At 42.4% G+C, this 17,661-nt stretch overlaps 1 protein-coding gene across 1 annotated transcript; it reads left to right on the forward strand.

The window, feature by feature from the left end:
- The first annotated feature begins 10,190 nt into the window (after window positions 1-10,190).
- Window positions 10,191-17,499, forward strand: LOC142806053 (ras-related protein Rab-18-B-like). Its single transcript, XM_075891237.1, has 7 exons — window positions 10,191-10,469; window positions 12,663-12,718; window positions 13,815-13,876; window positions 14,010-14,082; window positions 15,148-15,266; window positions 16,267-16,395; window positions 16,993-17,499. Exons 1-7 carry the CDS (start codon window positions 10,399-10,401, stop codon window positions 17,086-17,088), a joined length of 606 nt encoding a protein of 201 aa, XP_075747352.1. The 5' UTR covers window positions 10,191-10,398; the 3' UTR covers window positions 17,089-17,499.
- The last annotated feature ends 162 nt before the right edge of the window (window positions 17,500-17,661 follow it).

Consider the following 17,661-nt stretch of genomic DNA (forward strand, 5'->3'; position numbering starts at 1 on the left):
CAAGCAGCTCTTGAGTGAGCTCAGTGTTACGCACCTCCAGGATGGGGGTGTCTAGATTTAGCGCAACTATACGCTTGTAAATTCCTACTACATGCCTGTAGAAGGGCGTCGGGTTGATTGCCTTATGCTCCACGGGTTGCGTCTGCAGGAACAAACGACCCTGCACTCCCAAGAAATACGTTGCCAGTTTCCTGGTGGGGTGTTCCTCCTGAAGTTGCAGGACCTTCATGGTCGTCTTCAAAACATACGTGTCCGCGAGGACGACCACCGAAGGGATGTTCCATCCGCTCTTCTCCCGAGGCAATCCCAACTGCTCGTATTTAACGAGGGCCGTTTTGGCATTCCAGAAAAACTTAACTATTTGGGACTTGACCTTACGCGCGATTCGGTATGGCATGACTACAGAGTTTGTCAAAAACCACAAGCGCCCAGTAAAAACGCCCATGAGTAGACATCGACGTACGTAGTTCGGAAAGTTAAATTCAAGTACCCTGGTTATTTCCCGTTTAAGTGTCTTCACCTTCTCCTCCCAACTTTGGTTGGTTACGCCAGTGGCACTGTAATTTATTCCTAGGATAGTTACATTGTCTACAACAGAGATTCCGTGTAGACACGTTACCGGGGATGCATGGAGACATAAAGACTTGCATTTATGCAAATTAAGTTTCGCTCCGGAGAGCTCTGCGTAGGTTGTGAAAAGTTGAAGGACGGCGGCGAGGCTGTCTTCGTCCCTGTGATATATCGTGATGTCATCTGCATAGGCAGCTACCTCAAGTGAACCGCTACCTGGGGTCTGCAACTCTAGGACACTCGGGTGTCTTTCTACCTGGACAAGGAAAGGTTCAACTGTCAGCGCAAACAACAGGTGGGAAAGGGGGCAGCCCTGCCGCACGCCACGAGTTGCCGAAAAAGAAGCAACCGTTTCATTATTTATGGTTAATTCACTATGAATGTCATTATACAGTTCCATGATAAGGTACACAAACTGTCTAGGAAAACCAAATGCCAACAGAGTGGCAAAAATGTATTTATGTTCTACCCTATCAAATGACTGTGCCTGGTCTAGGGATGTAAGCCACCCCTTCGCTTGCCGCTGCCTCGTGTAGTCTATTATATCTCTGTTCAGCATGTTCAGGGTTTGGACATTACGTCCCTCAACAGAGCAGGACTGCCAGGACTTGATGAGGGACGGCATGACTCCCTGTAGACGCAGGGTCAAGACAGTGGTTAACATTTTATAATCGGTGCCTAACAATGTGATTGGACGCCAATTGCGTGGGTCCTTTAAGTTTTCTTGCGTTTTTGGAAGCAGAATAGTTCTGCCGTTCTTAAACGACGGGGGCAGCGTGTGCCTGCTCGTGAAAACATTCAAAACCTCACACAAGGCGGGTCCTATTACGTCCCAAAATGTATTATAAAATTCAATGGTAAAACCGTCACTTCCCAGCGCCGAACCCCGGTGGAGGCGGCGCATTGCCAATGTAAGTTCCTCTAAGCTTATGGGGGCAACCAGACTACAATATTCCTCTGAGGAGAGTTGCGGGAGATTACCTAAAAAAGGATGGTTAATAAACGAGTCCAAGTCAAGTTGCAGCTCATGAGTGCCCATGTTCTCAAAGTGCATACAAAACCTAACTATGTCCTGCCTATTTAAATTGCCGTGATTTTCCAACTGACCGAGTCTGGTACTGTTAATATAATTAAGAACTTTGGGGTGGGAACTGGGTAAATGTCTGGCAGGTGGTAGGTGTTCTGTGGCGAAACGCCGGACAGATGGATGGATGGATTAATGTGGCTGTACCCTTTAGATCGGGAGGCGGCTAACGTCACCTAGCCGTAATACTTAGTGAACCACCAACTCAATTTATCTTTTTTTCCCTTTAAATAGTGAAGTATAGGACTGGTACTTTGCAGTGAATGGTTTAATTTTGATATTCTGATCTCATGCACTCTGATCTCATGCACTAGTGCCTTGACTTTAGCCACCAATCAGATAACCTCCTTCTAGTTAATTCTACCCGCTTAAAGTCTACTTTGCCCTCCCTGTCTCTAAACCCCAGTGCTTTGAAAAGCTGTGCGCCATCATCCTGAACTATAGGGTGAAGCCCTTTACTGAACATTATCAAGTGTTCGGCAGTTTCCTCCTCCTCTCAGCATGCACTGCATACCGTGTCTACCGCTTCGTATTTGGCCCTATATGTCTTGGTTCGCAATACTCCTGTCCTGGGCTCAAACAGTATAGAACTACCCCGAGTATTATCATAGATCCTTTCCTTGGCAATTTCCTGCTTGAAAGTTTGATAGATCTCTAGTGCAGACTTCTTAATCATGCCACTTCTCCACATGTCAATCTCCGTTTTCTTCACCTTATTCTTAACTGATAGTTCTTTTTGGTTTGGCCCACTGCTGTTTTCTAAGTATTTACCCTTCAATTTTCTGGTTCGCTTCCTCCATTTGGTATCAACATTCTTCATGTACAAGTAGCTAAAACCTTCCTAGCCCAACGCTCCTCCCCCATTTCTCTCAATCGCTTCTCAAAATTTAACTTGCTGCTAGCTTTCCTGCCCTCAAATGATGTCCATCCCATATCACCTTGTACTCCCTGATTTGGTGTATTCGCGTGAGCTCCTAAAGCAAGCTTACCTATTCCACGTTGCTTAATTTCTAATCTTGCTTGAACTTCTGATCTCATGCACAAGACCGCATTGCCGAACGTCAGACCAGGAACCATGACCCATTTCCAATTCCTCTCACAACATCATACCTATTGTAATTCCACAGTGCCCTATTTTTCATCACTGCTGCATTGCTGTTACCTTTAATCGTTACGTATATTTCATGTTTTCTTAGGTACTCGGTCCCATTGCTTATCCATACGCCCAGGTATTTCTATTTATGTGTTATCTCTGGCGTGACCTCATGTATCTTAAGCTCACTACCTTCATTATCATTAAAAATCATGGCTGCTGATTTCTCCTTACTGAATCTGAAATCTAACATATCTCCCTCATTATCACAGCTAGATGTCCACCAATCTTTGCAAATCTTCCTTGTTGTCGGCCATTAGCACTATATCATCTGCGTACATCATTGCTGGTAGTGCCTGTTCAATGAGTTTTCCTAAGTTTTGTTTGACAAAATAGAGGTTGAAGCCAAGTCCACTTCCCTCTAATTTTGCCTCTAATCCTTGTAGGTACATCATGAATAATAAGGGTGACAGGGGACACCCCTGCCTAAGCCCTCATTTCACCTCTTCAGGCTCGGATACCTGTTTTTCTCACTCTATAATTACCTTGTTACTTTTATAGATCTCCTTTAAAAAATTAGTGACTACATCTTCCTCGCCTAGTGCACATGTGTCCAGTATTCCCCACAATTCCTCTTGAACCACCCTATCGTACGCTTCCTTGAAAGTGCTAGTCACAGGGCCTGCATGTGTTCTTTTTCTGCTATTTCGATGCACTGCGTCAGTGATAACAGATTGTCTTCCAACCTCCTGTGTTTCCGAAACCCATTTTGCAGTTCCCCCAGCACCCCTTCATCCTCTATCCATGCCTGCTGTCTTTCCTTTATAATCCGCATTGCCAGCCTGTAGACCACTGATGTCACTGTTATGTAGTTGTTTATGTCAGCTTTGTCCCCCTTTCCTTGATAGATCATGCTCATCCTGCTAAGTTTCCATTCATCGGGGACTTCACCATAGATTATTGTTTTGCTCACTGCCTCTCTCAAAGTCTGTTCAGACTTCGGGCCGTATGTCTTTATCAGCATAATTGGAATGCCATCTGTGCCTGTTGATGTACTACTATAGGAACCCTCTTCTCAGCCCTTTCTCAATCTCATGAAAATGGAGCCATTGTGCCACTTGATCCATCCTTGTCTATTGTGGTGCATAAGGCACTTCTTTGTTGATTTTTTTCTCTCACTCTTGTTTTTATATATTCAATAGCTTTACCCCCTTCTAGCCTAGCCCTTTGACCTGTAGTTATAAACCTATGTTCAAGGCTTGTCTCATTTCTTAGGGAGTTTAGATGGCTCCAAAATTTCGCAGCTGCGTTTCTATCCTTTTTATGAACTTCTGCCAGCCACTGAGCCAATTTATTCTATTCTTTTCATTGATCAAAAAAGATGCTTCCCTTGTGCAGTTTGCCCCGCCGCGGTGGTCTAGTGGCTAAGGTACTCGGCTGCTGACCCGCAGGTCGCGGGTTCAAATCCCGGCTGCGGCGGGTGCATTTCCGATGGAGGCGGAAATGTTGTAGGCCCGTGTGCTCGGATTTGGGTGCACGTTAAATAACCCCAGGTGGTCGAAATTTCTGTAGCCCTCCACTACGGCGTCTATCATAATCATACGGTGGTTTTGGGACAAACCCCACAAATCAATCAATCCTTGTACAGCTTAGAAAGATGTCCCATTTTCTTTCAACATCATCTGTCGGTTCACCCCGCTGCTTAGCATGCCTGTGTTCCCTAGAGGCTTCCTGACGTGTCGCCATGGCTCTCTTAACTTGTTCTTGTTGTTGTTTTCTTCTGCAAATGGCTCGTACCCAAAGGAGGGGATAATAAGGTGAATTTGCCCGCTCTCTTAACTTCCTCATCCCACCAACTCTTGGGCTTGTGTCTTCTTTTCCAGGGTGACTTGTCACGTGCCTTAGCAAGCTCTAGCTCAGTCTAATTAGATTCTTGCATGTCCACATTGTTTTATTATCATCAGTGATTACTTTCTTAATTTGTCTAGTAGCTATTTATATTTGCTTTTCTAAATAAAATTTTTCCTGTAGTTGCTCATCTTGTCTCCTTCCCACTTTCACTGCTCTTCGAAAACTTAGCTTGATACGTTTGGGATCACTACCCAGACTTCTGAAGGCTGTCATTTATAGCGGCGCCACCTACGTAGGTTTGTACTTGGTCTTTAAGATTAGCAATTTTGGGGTTTGCTTATTTCAGAGGCTATGCCTTGTATCACAGAGGTTGCCTGCTGAATGAGTGCAAAACGCCCGACATTTATGGCAACGTCACTTACGTAGGGTTAATTTTAATTATATGGTTACGTTTACGTTTTTAAAAGGCTTTTTAGGCGATTTTTGTTGCATATAAGCTTCAAAAACGTAAAAACCTATTTGAAAACAACCCTACTTATGTAGCGCCATCACCACAGTTTCGACGATGACCGTTTCCGGCAGGCAAAAAAAAAAAATTTAAGAGGCTGTGCACCAATGCATTAAAAGTGAAGTCCAAACAGGGTCAATCCGCTTGTGGCGCTGCAATCGGTAATTGGCAATGTGTTGTCGTTTTAAGGTTCGTGCGCGGCTCTGTCGAAGTGGTCGAAGGATAGAATACTCGCTTCCCGCTCAAAAGTCCCAAGTTCGAATCGCATCTGTGGACTGTAAGTTTTTTTTATTCTCAGTTTCAATTGTACAGGTTACTATTTGCTTTTTTTTTAAATCTAGCTTCAGTTGTTATATACATGTTGTTACAAAAAGTCACGCAAAATATGAAGTAAAAAAGAATGAATTTGGCAACGAGCGTACTAGGACTTGACCAACGGCTCCCCAGTACACTCGCTGTCAAGTTTCTTCTTCTTTAATTCATATTTTGCGTCTCTTTTTGTAACAACAAGTAACAACTGAAGCTAAATTAAAGAAAATAAAACCAAGCAATACAGCTGTGCAAGTGAAATCAGGAATAAAAAAAGTTCACCGTCCACAACTACGATTCGAACCTGGGTCTTTTGAGTTGGAAGCGATCGATTAATTCGACACCTCGATCAATTCGACAGAGCCGTGCGCAGCTCTTAAAACGACGACACATTGCAGACTACCGAATGCAGACCACAAGCAGTGTGGCAGCTTGGGCTAGTTGGTATGGCACGACGATAGTTATAGCGCGAGAACAAAACGATGACACAGAGACAAGAAGGACACGAAAGACACGAGCGCTAACTTCCAACTGAGTTTATTGCGCAGAGCACGAAGATATATAGAGGAGACCGTAACCATTTGATAAAAACCATATGGCACAAAGAGCAGAACATGAGTAAGAGAAAAACAAAAAACAAAGGCACAGAAAAACGGCAAAGAAAATCTATAAGAACTTGAAACAGAAAAGTAAAGATAATATAATTACTTGCGCGCACCGAAACCTTCAAGGAACCTGAGTTCCTGCTCGGACAGAGCCACTGAGGGCTTGCTAATACAAGCTGTTCGCGTGCCATCTGCATGGCCTCGACAATGACTCAGGTGCGCTCATCTCTGTGCTTGTGCAGCGTCGCTGTGTCCTTGAAAAGGGGCACACAATTGCACTCTGTGCAGTGCTGAGCAAGAAAACCATCTTTCCCGTTTCTAACATTGTTAGCGTGTTCTCTCAGCCGATCGTTCAGGCACCTTCTGGTCGTTCCGACATAACAAGCACCGCATGAAAGGGGGTCCTATAGACAACTTCCCGGGAGCAGGCCGCATACCTGTTTCTATGTTGAACTCTGCATTCCGTTGATGACTGCGTTTTTAGGGGGTTTGTAGATTTGGTGAGGCTGATTAATTTGAACGGTGCCGAGAACAGGACACGACCTCCAACGCGTTGTCCGATTTTCTTGAGCCTGTGTGATATCTGGTGTTTGTATGGAATGACGACTATCCTTTCACGTTCTGTAGCCGTGTTGCTCGGATTCTGTCGCTGCCTCTGCTCTGCCTTATTAGTCCGCAGGATAGTCTCAGCAACGGAAGCGATAAACGCCTCGGGGAAACCCGAAGCCTTAAGCCGGGAAACTTGAGCTTTGAAGCTCGCAGAGATATTGTGGGCGCACGACCTATTTAAGGCATTCTCAAGACAGGTTCGTGCTATGCCTCGCTTAACTAACTTGCTGTGAGCGGAAGAAAAAGGAACAACAGGTTTCTGTGCACGTGGTTCATAACACCAACAGATGTGCTGTGAGCTAAAAACCAGTCTTAAATCTAAAAAGCGTAACTTCCCAGACAACACAAGCACAACCTCAGGACGTCCTCAGTATGCTTTCGTGAGGACAATATGACGCCCTCAGAATGTCCTCTTATGGTACTAGAATGGCACTAATCCCGTCCCCTTGTCCGTACACATAACAACCTCAGCACATCCTCAATACAACACTTCAGGACTTTTTCAGTATCTTTTCAGAACAATTGTGTGGCCGGTTCGGTACTGTGGGCAGTGATACTACCTAGGATTTATTTCTTTTCATGATATTTTCATACATCAAAAGAAAAACACCTGCGAGGTCTCGTGTATATATACTGTATTAATCAACAGACAGGTGACAAAACAAACAAAACTTGTTGACTGAAATTTATTTAACAGTAATTAATCACAACTGACAGTTTCGTCAGCCATTCGAGTCCGCGTATAGTCTGAAAAAAGAAAAGCAGTATCAAGGCAGTCAACACAGGTCAATCAACTACGTTTGTTATCTTCCTCGAAAGTTTGACACAGTGTCTTCATCACCACGTGTATCGCGCCCAATGCACTCATTAGTGTTAGAGGCTCCGCTCTGACAGCCTATCAGTACACTCGACACGGGCGTTGACTTGACTTGCCCGAGGTTAGGCCATGTGTCAGATGCAGAAGTAGATCCTTCCACGTTGGGACCATGCTGTTTCGAAGCACAATTGATATCTGGTGTTCCAGGCTGCTTCGAACCACACTTCGCCGCGGTCGGCTGGTGACAATGCATCCATGATCAGTCTGAACGTTGTGCAGCCCAGTGCACCCATCAACACGGCAATTTACCAGGCGTCATCACCTACGACTCCCACATATCTCACTTTTAACCATGCACACAAACAACAAAGGCCACGAACTTCCACTAGTACACTCCACCTTCCCTGACAGGGCTGCCGCTGCCATTTTGACAATTAGTTGGCTTGGAATGGCTTGGCTACTCGACTATCTGAAATGGTGCCGCATAGTCAATGGTTTCCAGCTGATAGTTTGTTATTACGCGCTACAGTGACGTGTAATGACTAATTTAAGGCGGTGACATTTGTGAACACACTGTTTCAAATTGACATTTCGCAATACCAGGTTCAATACCTAAGCCAATTATTTACGCGTGTCTCATTAAGCGAAACGCGTAATTTGAAAATTTTCTGCCAAAAAAGAAACAAACGAGGCGAAAATATACAATAACTTTATGACTGTGTGAAACGAGCGTGTGAAGAAAGTTTTCACATACGAAATGCATCTATTCGGTGCGCAAAGGTCTTGAGGAATTATATCTAAGTGCTCAGTGCAATGTTCTGTCATCCCCCAAAGGTCCTTGACAGGACCTTTTCCAGACCAATTGTTGTCCTCAGAAAGCACTCGAAAAAACGTTTGAACCGGCGCTCACGCGTTGCTTTTGTCCTCTCCAAAACGTCCTTAAAAGTACTTTTTCAGGATAAATTGTTGTCCCCAGAAAGCACTCGAAAAAACGTTTCTGGGTCAAACCAGCTTGTGTCGTCCTCAGTAAGTATTAAGGTCAATGAGAACTGTGCGAGGACGATTGTACCATATGAGGACGACCTCAGGAGATCGAGTGTTTTCTGGGTTGTCATTCTCGGGCATTTCATGTTTTAAGACTGGTTTTTAGCTCACAGCACATCTGTTGGTGTTATGAACCACGTGCGCCAAAACCTATTCTTCATTTTTCTTCCGCTCACAGCAAGTTAGTTAAGCGAGGCGTAGCACGAACCTAGCAGAGATTTGTGGGTCGTGCGCCCACAATATCTCTGCGAGTCTGCGAGCTTCAAAGCTCAAGTTTCCCGGCTTAAGGCTTCGGGTTTCCCCGAGGCGTTTATCGCTTCCGTTGCTGAGACTATCCTACGGACTAATAAGGCAGAGCAGAGGCAGCGACAGAATCCGAGCAACACGGCTACAGAACGTGAAAGGATAGCCGTGATTCCATACAAACACCAGATATCACACAGGCTCAACAAAATCGGAAAACGCGTTGGAGTTCGTGTCCTGTTCTCGGCACCGTTCAAATTAATCAGCCTCACCAAATCTACAAACCCCCTGAAAACGCAGTCATCAACGGAATGCAGAGTTCAACATAGAAACAGGTATGCGGCCTGCTCCCGGGAAGTTGTCTATAGGACCCCCCTTTCATGCGGTGCTTGTTATGTCGGAACGACCGGAAGGTGTCTGAACGATTGGCTGAGAGAACATGCTAACAATGTTAGAAACGGGAAAGATGGTTTTCTTGCTCAGCACTGCACTGAGTGCTATTGTGTGCCCCTTTTCAAGGACACAGCGACGCTGTACAAGCACAGAGATGAGCGCACCCGAGTCATTGTCGAGGCCGCGTAGATGAGTGTGACAGCATGGGCTAGTTGGTATGGCATGACGATAGTTATAGCGCGAGAACAAAACGATGACACAGAGACAAGAAGGACACGAGCGATACGGAAGACACGAGTGATAGCGCTCGTGTCTTTCGTGTCCTTCTTGTTTCTGTGTCATCGTTTTGTTCTCGCGCTATAACTATCGTCGCGCAGATGACACGCGAACAGGTGCTTCGTATTAGCAAGCCCTCAGTGGCTCTGTCAGAGAAGGAACTCAGGTGCCTCAAAGGTTTCGGTGCGCGCAAGTAGTTATATTATCTTTACTTTTCTGTTTCGTTTTCTTATAGATTTTTCTTTGTTGTTTTTCTGTGCCTTTGTTTTTTGTTTTTCTCTTACTCATGTTCTGCTCTTTGTGCCATATGGATTTTATCAAATGCTTACTGTCTCCTCTATATATTTTCGTGCTCTGCGCAATAAACTCAGTTAGAAGTTAGCGCTCGTGTCTTTCGTGTCCTTCTTGTCTCTGTGTCGTCGTTTTGTTCTCGCGCTATAACTATCGTAATGCCACAAGCAGATTGACCCTGTTTGGGCTTCACTTTTCGGGGTTCGGTCCGGGCGCTCTTTTGTTCTAGTACACTCTAACACTACGAACGGAAGAGCACGGATCCACACACACACACACACACACACACACACACAAAAGCTACGGCGCCACCAGCGCGACAAATACGTGAGTTTGCATAGGGCAATTTCAGTCTGCCCAAAACAATAAAGTATACCCTAAAATGTCACATTTCGTAAAGAAGGTAGACAAATGTTCAAGACTTCTTCAGATTGCTTTTAGTTTTAGGATATACCTCACAAGTCACGCGCTGTGCCAACACCACCTAGATGTGCCAACACCACCATCTAGGTGGTGTTGGCTGTGCCTGTACGTTCTGGCTGCGTTTTGGTGCGTTCTGACTTTAACCATGCTCTTGACATAATTCAGTGTTTTGCGCGGCGACCTCTCGCGTTCGCTCGTATCAGCTGCTCGCCCTTCCCACTGGACGCACGCATGTTTACATCGCCGCCTCCCGAAAATTTCGCGCACTGACCACAAGAGGCCATGGATGACGACGGGGTGCTCACGACGCTTAAAATTCTCATCATAGGAGAGAGTAACGTTGGAAAATCGAGGTGAGTTAATGATAAGTCAACGTCATGCTGTCCCATCGCTCATTTCGTCACCATAAGCCTAAGGATTTCGTGATAGTAGCGAGCGAACGCTTTGATTCATTGCAGTTGCCAAGTGCGTCGGAAGAACGTGACGCTCATGACTTTTATTAGAGGTAGTGTGAAAGAAATGCCAGAGTTTCCTAGTTGCCTTACATCGCTCGTGTTTTCAGCGGAAAAATCGCACCCTTTGATTCTCCCCAAACGGTGGCCTGTCCATCATACGAAACATGACTTATTGGAGCATCAGGTGACTGCAGCTTGCTCTGACTCACTGGTGTCAGTTTTTTCGTAGAGTGCGTCGCGAAGAGATTTCGTATCAGAAACTGAGCTCGACGCGACGGAAGGCTGTTGTTTTCGCTTTGGAAATTTAAGGCAATGCTCTGTATGTCGATCCCCACTGTTCTTTTTGTGTCGTTAGTTTTTCGCTTGATAAGTTGCAAAATTTCATAGAAGAGTTGTGCACAGAAAACTTGAAGATTCAGTCACATAACGAGAAAACACTGGTCATTTTATATGCCTTAGTACTTTGGGGCGTTAGTTTAGTATGCTTGTAGGTAGGTAACTCGACTTCAAAATAGCTTAACGGAAAGCCTCAGTTCCTAAAGTGGAAGTATCAATTTGGACTCTATTTTAAAGAGAATGCTGTTAAAGTGGATAATTTCAGTAGATTTGAATAAACTTGTATTGTCTGCTTTTGCATTGTATTACTTCAGTCATTATACAATCATCTCATCACACTTGAAAAGGGAAGCTACTCATCTTTGCGGAAAAGTTGTGTATTTTACTGGCTTCAGGCGGCCACTTAGTGGGATAGCACTCAACATGGCTGTGGTGATGGTTCGGGTAACATAAATATTACTTGCATGTTACAGAGTGCTAAAAACATTGCCTCAAAGTGACCCATCAAATAATGCAGTGAATTGTTGTTCGATAAGCTGCAGCCACTGGCACACGAACGCTGAAGAATGGTAGGCAAGTTGGGTAATGCTTATTGAAAAAAAAAAAAAAAACAGGAACTCCCACTACTCAGGAAGGGGATGAATACAGGAATGAAAGACAGAACGGAACTCCAGTAGGAAAAATTATAGGTGCCACTCTATGTGCATTATTGAAGGCACCTTAAGCAGCATATGACTGGCAAGGCAGTCTGCATTGAAAAGTCTCAAGAGAAAGTAGGCACTATTGCAGAAACGTGCTAGGCGGATATGTATTCAAAGATGATGTTGTTGTCTACTTTGGTGTTGTGTCAAGCTATAAAGTCCAGGTGGATTCCACTTCTTAAATGTATCTGCCTTGGCAGATTTTATAGCGATTCGAACCCGCACTGGAGCTATACAACACTTTCGTAGCATAAAATATAATGTCTAATTTTTCGTAAAAAGTGCCTCAGAAGATGTGCTGGAGAGGTTGTAAATTAGTACGACTTTTATTTAAAACAAAACGCTTGCTAGGTATTATTTTATTTCATTTATTTAGGTCATTAGTATTGTTATGCAGAATGCATGAATCGGAAATGTTATGTGTTACTAGTAAAGAGAATCTGACCATATCTTTGTACACTTCATTTGTCATCGTTATGTAGAAATGAACTTCCGGTGTTTATAGATGTATTTGATGGCATCTTTTATATCAATGCTGCTTACAAACTGGGCTGCGATTCTCTTCAATTAAAATGGAATGCCTATGTTAAATAATCGTTAAGAGGTAAATGAACACACACTGTTGTTGGGTTGCCATAAGCATGATTAGATTATGAGGCACGTTGCAGTGCAATGCTCCAGATTAGCTTTAACGCCCTGTGGCTCCTTGATGGTGCACAGCAATTAATAAACAAGCGTTCCTGTACATTACTACCAATGAATTTTGATGAGTGTGGCCTTGGTTTGATCCTGCGATCTCAAGCTTATCAGTGAAACGCTGTAGTGTTTGGGCTGCCTTTGTGGGTGTAATTAGCTGAGGCAAAGTAGAAGTCTTCGAAGAAAGGGTATCATTGTTCATAAAAGTTGCCAGGCCAACATAGCAATTCAGCACTTAAAGCTGCAATCAGCTTTGTAGCATCATTATTTTGCTGTCTTTCTTTTATCAACAACATTCATAACGCAGTCTTTGAATTTAGTGTGTACATGTGCAACCAATTTTCTCTTTCCTCGACAGTTTGCTGCTTCGATTTACGGATGATGTGTTCGACCCAAACCTTGCAGCTACAATAGGTGAGAGTTTGTATTACATGTTTCTTCTGCTTCTTAAATGCTGTACTGATGGTTTTCAGCTTAGCTTACTGGCGAATAAGCAGCAACGATGCACCTTAGTCGGTAATCTTTTTAGGACTTTGCGCTAAAGCTTCTACCCTTTTGGCTAAACTTCATCAAGCTTAAGAGCTTTGGGCCCCTTGTTTAGTTTAGGAAACCTAGAGCACATCTGTTGAGTTGATCCTATGGTAAGATCAACACTTTTATGCTTTCTTGCTGTTTTTCATAAACCATTTATGTAGTGGCATATATTAGAACAAACATACACAATAACTAATTGCTCTTTTCTCTTTATTATAATTGGTTAAAGTGCACAATAATTTTAGGTAGATATGGGAATGAGAAAACATCATTTAGTTCTTTTACCAACCTCTTATCTATTGTATGGTGCCGTTGTATAACACATGTGGGACACACATTGCAATTGGGAGCCAGTTTGGATTTTTCTGTCGGCTTCTGAATGTGCTCGCTCATATTTGTAAAGAAACACAGCTTATGTGGGACTTGACAAAGACGTTATCACTGGGAAAGTCATGACATTTCATCCTTTTTTTCTTTCATAAAGAGATGTCATTCATCGATGCTGGGAGAAAAAAAAATATAACATGATTGCAAAAAGGCTACATTACCGGAAAGTAGTGAGACGGTGCTTCAGAAGTGTACCGCAAATAAAGTGGGCATCTCTTAAGATTTCGAGAATCGTTAAATGGGAACGTTGCACAGCAGAAAGTTAAAAGGAAGTTTTTTTTTTTTTTTGTCAAAGTTACGTTGTACACATTCACTTGCCTTAGCCTTAGAGGTCGACTACTTTATCACTTGCACCTAGAATGACGTTGGTAGTTTTTAGCTTTCGGTAAGATTACTTTAAGATTATGATAATGGTGGCACATTGATTAACTTAGACAATTTCTCTGTATTTTAGACATTTAACTTAGACAATTCCTTGCCTTAGGAAACTTTCTATGCCTTGAGCGATTTCTGTTGATTATCCGTTTTTTATAGATTGCTTACTAGAAATTAAGTGCCTACAATTGATAATTGCTCTCTCTCTCTCTAGGTGTCGACTTCAAGGTTAAAACTCTCACTGTGGATGGGAACAAAGCGAAGTTAGCCATTTGGGTACGATTGTTGGATAACAGTACTTCTACTTTACAGTTTTATTTTCATGAAGTGATGTTTGGAGCGATGTCTTGGCACATATATCATACGTACCCATCATTTGACTAGACTTTCTGATCTGTTTCATTTTCAGGATACAGCGGGTTCAGAAAGGTTTCGCACTCTCACACCGAGTTACTACAGAGGAGCTCAGGGTGCAATTCTTGGTATGTTGCTGATAAGCGCTTTTGTTTAACAAAGTGTCCGTTCACGTTTCACTAACGTTTTCATTCACCAGGAAACAACAACAACAAAAAAAAGAAGACACACTAAATGTATGTTAATTTTGACAAGTGCTGGTGTATCAACATTAAAAATAGGAGTGATAATAAAAATTTGACCTCCTTTTTAAACTGTGTTTTATGTAGAAAATCACCATGTCATGAGCTTGCATAAATAGTTAAAGGTAAAAAGATACTGGATGATAAAAATGGTACTGATTGTGAAATCATGATTGTGAGATTGGGCTGCAGTGAAATGAAAAAAAAATAGACTCGTAGCCAGTGGCAGAGGCCCTTAGCCCTCTCCCCTTTGTTCCTATCGAAATTCTCACAAAGGGGGTGTTTCACCAAAATTAAGTAACGAAAATAGGTGTTTTTCTAACATAGTCGAGGTCATCTGCAACTGCAAAGGCCCCTCTGCCTTTGAAAAAATTTTTAGCTATGGGTCTGGTAAGAAACATCGTTTATTTTACGAAAGTTGCTTGCTGAATACTCCTTTGGTGCCTCCAATAAAAGAATTGGTAGAGCTTGACTTTAAACTCACAGGTCATTCTCCTTCTGAATAATGCTTTCAAAATTTCTTGGTTTCTTTATATTTGCCCTTTCTCTACCATCTATGTTAGGTTATCATGCACTTTGCTTGGCATCATTCACGGGGTGAGAATTCTCACCTTGTAGAGTGTCGCGATAAGGCTTTGACTTTGCCTATTGCAATTCATCGTTCAAATGTTCGTCTCCCGCATACACTGGAGTGGATAAAAAATTTTCCCAACTGCTAAACAGGGGCCATGTTTAGCTTCTCTGGGGCGTAACATTACCAGCTGGGGCATATGGCATCACATTTTTACTTTGTGCAAGAAGTCACGATGTAGATGACCTAGAACTTCATTAATAATCTTTTTGTAGTTCTCTTTCTTTCCAGCTTATAGTGCCATCTCTGTACTCTTAGAGGTAAAGTACCTCTAAGGTGTGTGCTCTCTGTATCTTTATTCCATGTGCACACAAGTGCAGTGTATGATGTCTGCAACTACAGCACGTTCCAAAAGCTAGACCATTGGCTTGCTGAGCTGGAGACCTACTGCACGCGGAACAATGTTGTCAAGATGCTCGTGGGCAACAAAATTGATAAGGTGGGTCAAACTGTGTGTAAATTAAAGCTGATAAAGTAGCAATGTACTCATTGCATTGCTTTTTCACTGCATAAATCTCCACTTGCCCATACCAGTAATGCTAAGCTGAATTGTTTGGCAATAAATCTTTCAGCTCATACATACAGGCTGCAATTTCTAGCCAAAGCAAAATTTTGTTGAGATCTGCATATTTTTTCTTGTCCTTTTTTGTGTTGAATTGGAAGGTTTCCACAGCAGGGGTAATTAGTTCTGGTATTACTCCTAAGTATAACTACAAATGCGGTTTAGAATGTTATCTTTGAACAAATAAAGGGGCCATTGCTGATATTTTGAACCCATTACCAGTGCATGGCAGCACAATGTCATTGTCATGCCTGTAGTCATAGCTGCATGTGACACATTTCTGTAATATGTTTGAACTTCATTTCAACACAGTAGTGTGAAAAGGCTCACAGTAACAAAAGATGAGAACTTGCCCTCTTGCTTCTTGATACTTAGCTCTGTGAAAGACTGCATAGCATGGAGGCAAGAGTATGCTGTGACTATTCAAATTTTGTTGCGAGCTGGGAGACCTGACCCGATTTTCTCCTAAACTTCCCAAGAGTTTTTAATTAAATGTTGGCTTATGCAGTTTTCTCTATTAGTGGAAGATAAAAGCATCATAATTTTTTTCCTATTGTGCATTGTGTATCTTTACATTGTGAGAACAGTTGATATGCAGATGAGTCGGTACACAGACAGGTACCATTTCATTTGCATATGTTTTTCTTGGGCATCTCTCTTGATTTTTACGAATATTTGTTAGACTATGCCTCATCATCATGGAAAAAACAGCACTCTGGGTAGTTTGATGTATTAATCTCTTGTCTTCAAACTCTACGAGAGATTGCATCGCCTCCTGTTTGTATATTTCTATAATGTGTAACAAATTAATATGCCAGTGTTGAAATGCTGCCGCATTTCTTCAAGGCTTTGTTTTTTTCTTGCTTGTTTTGCTTAGCATGAAAATCGTGTGGTGACCAAGGAACAGGGTATGAATTACGCCCGGAAGCATTCCATGCTTTTCATTGAAGCCAGTGCCAAGACGAGAGATGGAGTCCAATGTGCCTTTGAGGAACTTGTAGAAAAGGTGATTTGTTATTATTTATTTTAGAATGTGGACATTAGTTTATCGCTGTATTTGTTTGTGCTGTGGCCGGCCTTACAAAGCCATATATACTGATTGTATGTATTAAATTCTGCGTGACAGAGACAAAGTCTTTTTGGTCAATGAGTGCACAAGTGATAATGTAACAATGGCCTAACATCCAGCTCTCTATAAGCGAGAAAAAATACTAAATGCCAATTAATATATTGACACAAAATTTTAGAGTACATGAAATAGAGACGTATGCAAAGTTCTGAGTGAATTCACTAACTGTAAATAGTTTGTTATTCACTAGATTTGGTAGAATTTGGGGCACCTGTTTATGTTTGAGACATATTGTTTTTAGAGAATTGTCTTTTAACTTTAGATTAACATGAATAAATGAAGCTTTAGGCAAGTCTTTTCATTACTCCTAAAATATTGTGGACATTTTTTTAAAAACATAAGTTGTGTAAAACTAATTTTGAAAATGTTCTGGTGTGTGACAATGTAACTTTGTGTAGTGGCATTTGTGTAAAGGCAAATATGTTGATTCACGTGGACCTTAGTCTTTTCCATGTTAAAATGACATCCTTACAGATCATCCAAACACCTGGTCTGTGGGAGAACCTCCGTACGGACGCAATCCGGCTCAGTGAACAGGCATCAAAAGCTGGCAGTTGGTGCTACTGCTAACACCGGCTGTTGCTGTTCCATGTTGCAGCTGTATAGACTGTTGTGCACAAGCAAATGTATATTTAACAACTGCACCAGGAATGTAGCTGTTCACCGTTCATTTTGTGGCGGGTCCAAGAGCGTACAGCTGCATGCTAGAATTTCGGTGCATACGCATTTTTAATATATTAAATTGAAAAACATAATGTGTTTTACCTGCTTTGTTTAACACAAACCTTGTAATATTGCACTGGCATAAAATGCTGTCAGGTAAACTCGCCAAAGAATTAAGCTCTTTAAATGTCATGTGCTTGTTGTCTAAATTGCCAAATTGATTCTTTTTATATGTATATGTAAAAATGCTAATTGGCTTCCTGCTAAAGCAGGCTTTTGTTGCTGCATCTTGCGATAATAAACACACTACATTCTCAAGAGTATGTGCAACGTGTCTTGTTATTTACCAATCACTCTTTTATGTGAACTCGTACTCCATGTGATTTTCTATCCATCACTTTCTCCCGTATAATCAACTTCACAACCTTTTTATTTGACAGTTGCTGTATTGAATTAAAACGTTCTTCGGTTATGCTTTGT

Source organism: Rhipicephalus microplus, chromosome 1, assembly GCF_043290135.1.
Source record: "Rhipicephalus microplus isolate Deutch F79 chromosome 1, USDA_Rmic, whole genome shotgun sequence".
NCBI classification, from domain to species: Eukaryota; Metazoa; Arthropoda; class Arachnida; order Ixodida; family Ixodidae; genus Rhipicephalus; species Rhipicephalus microplus.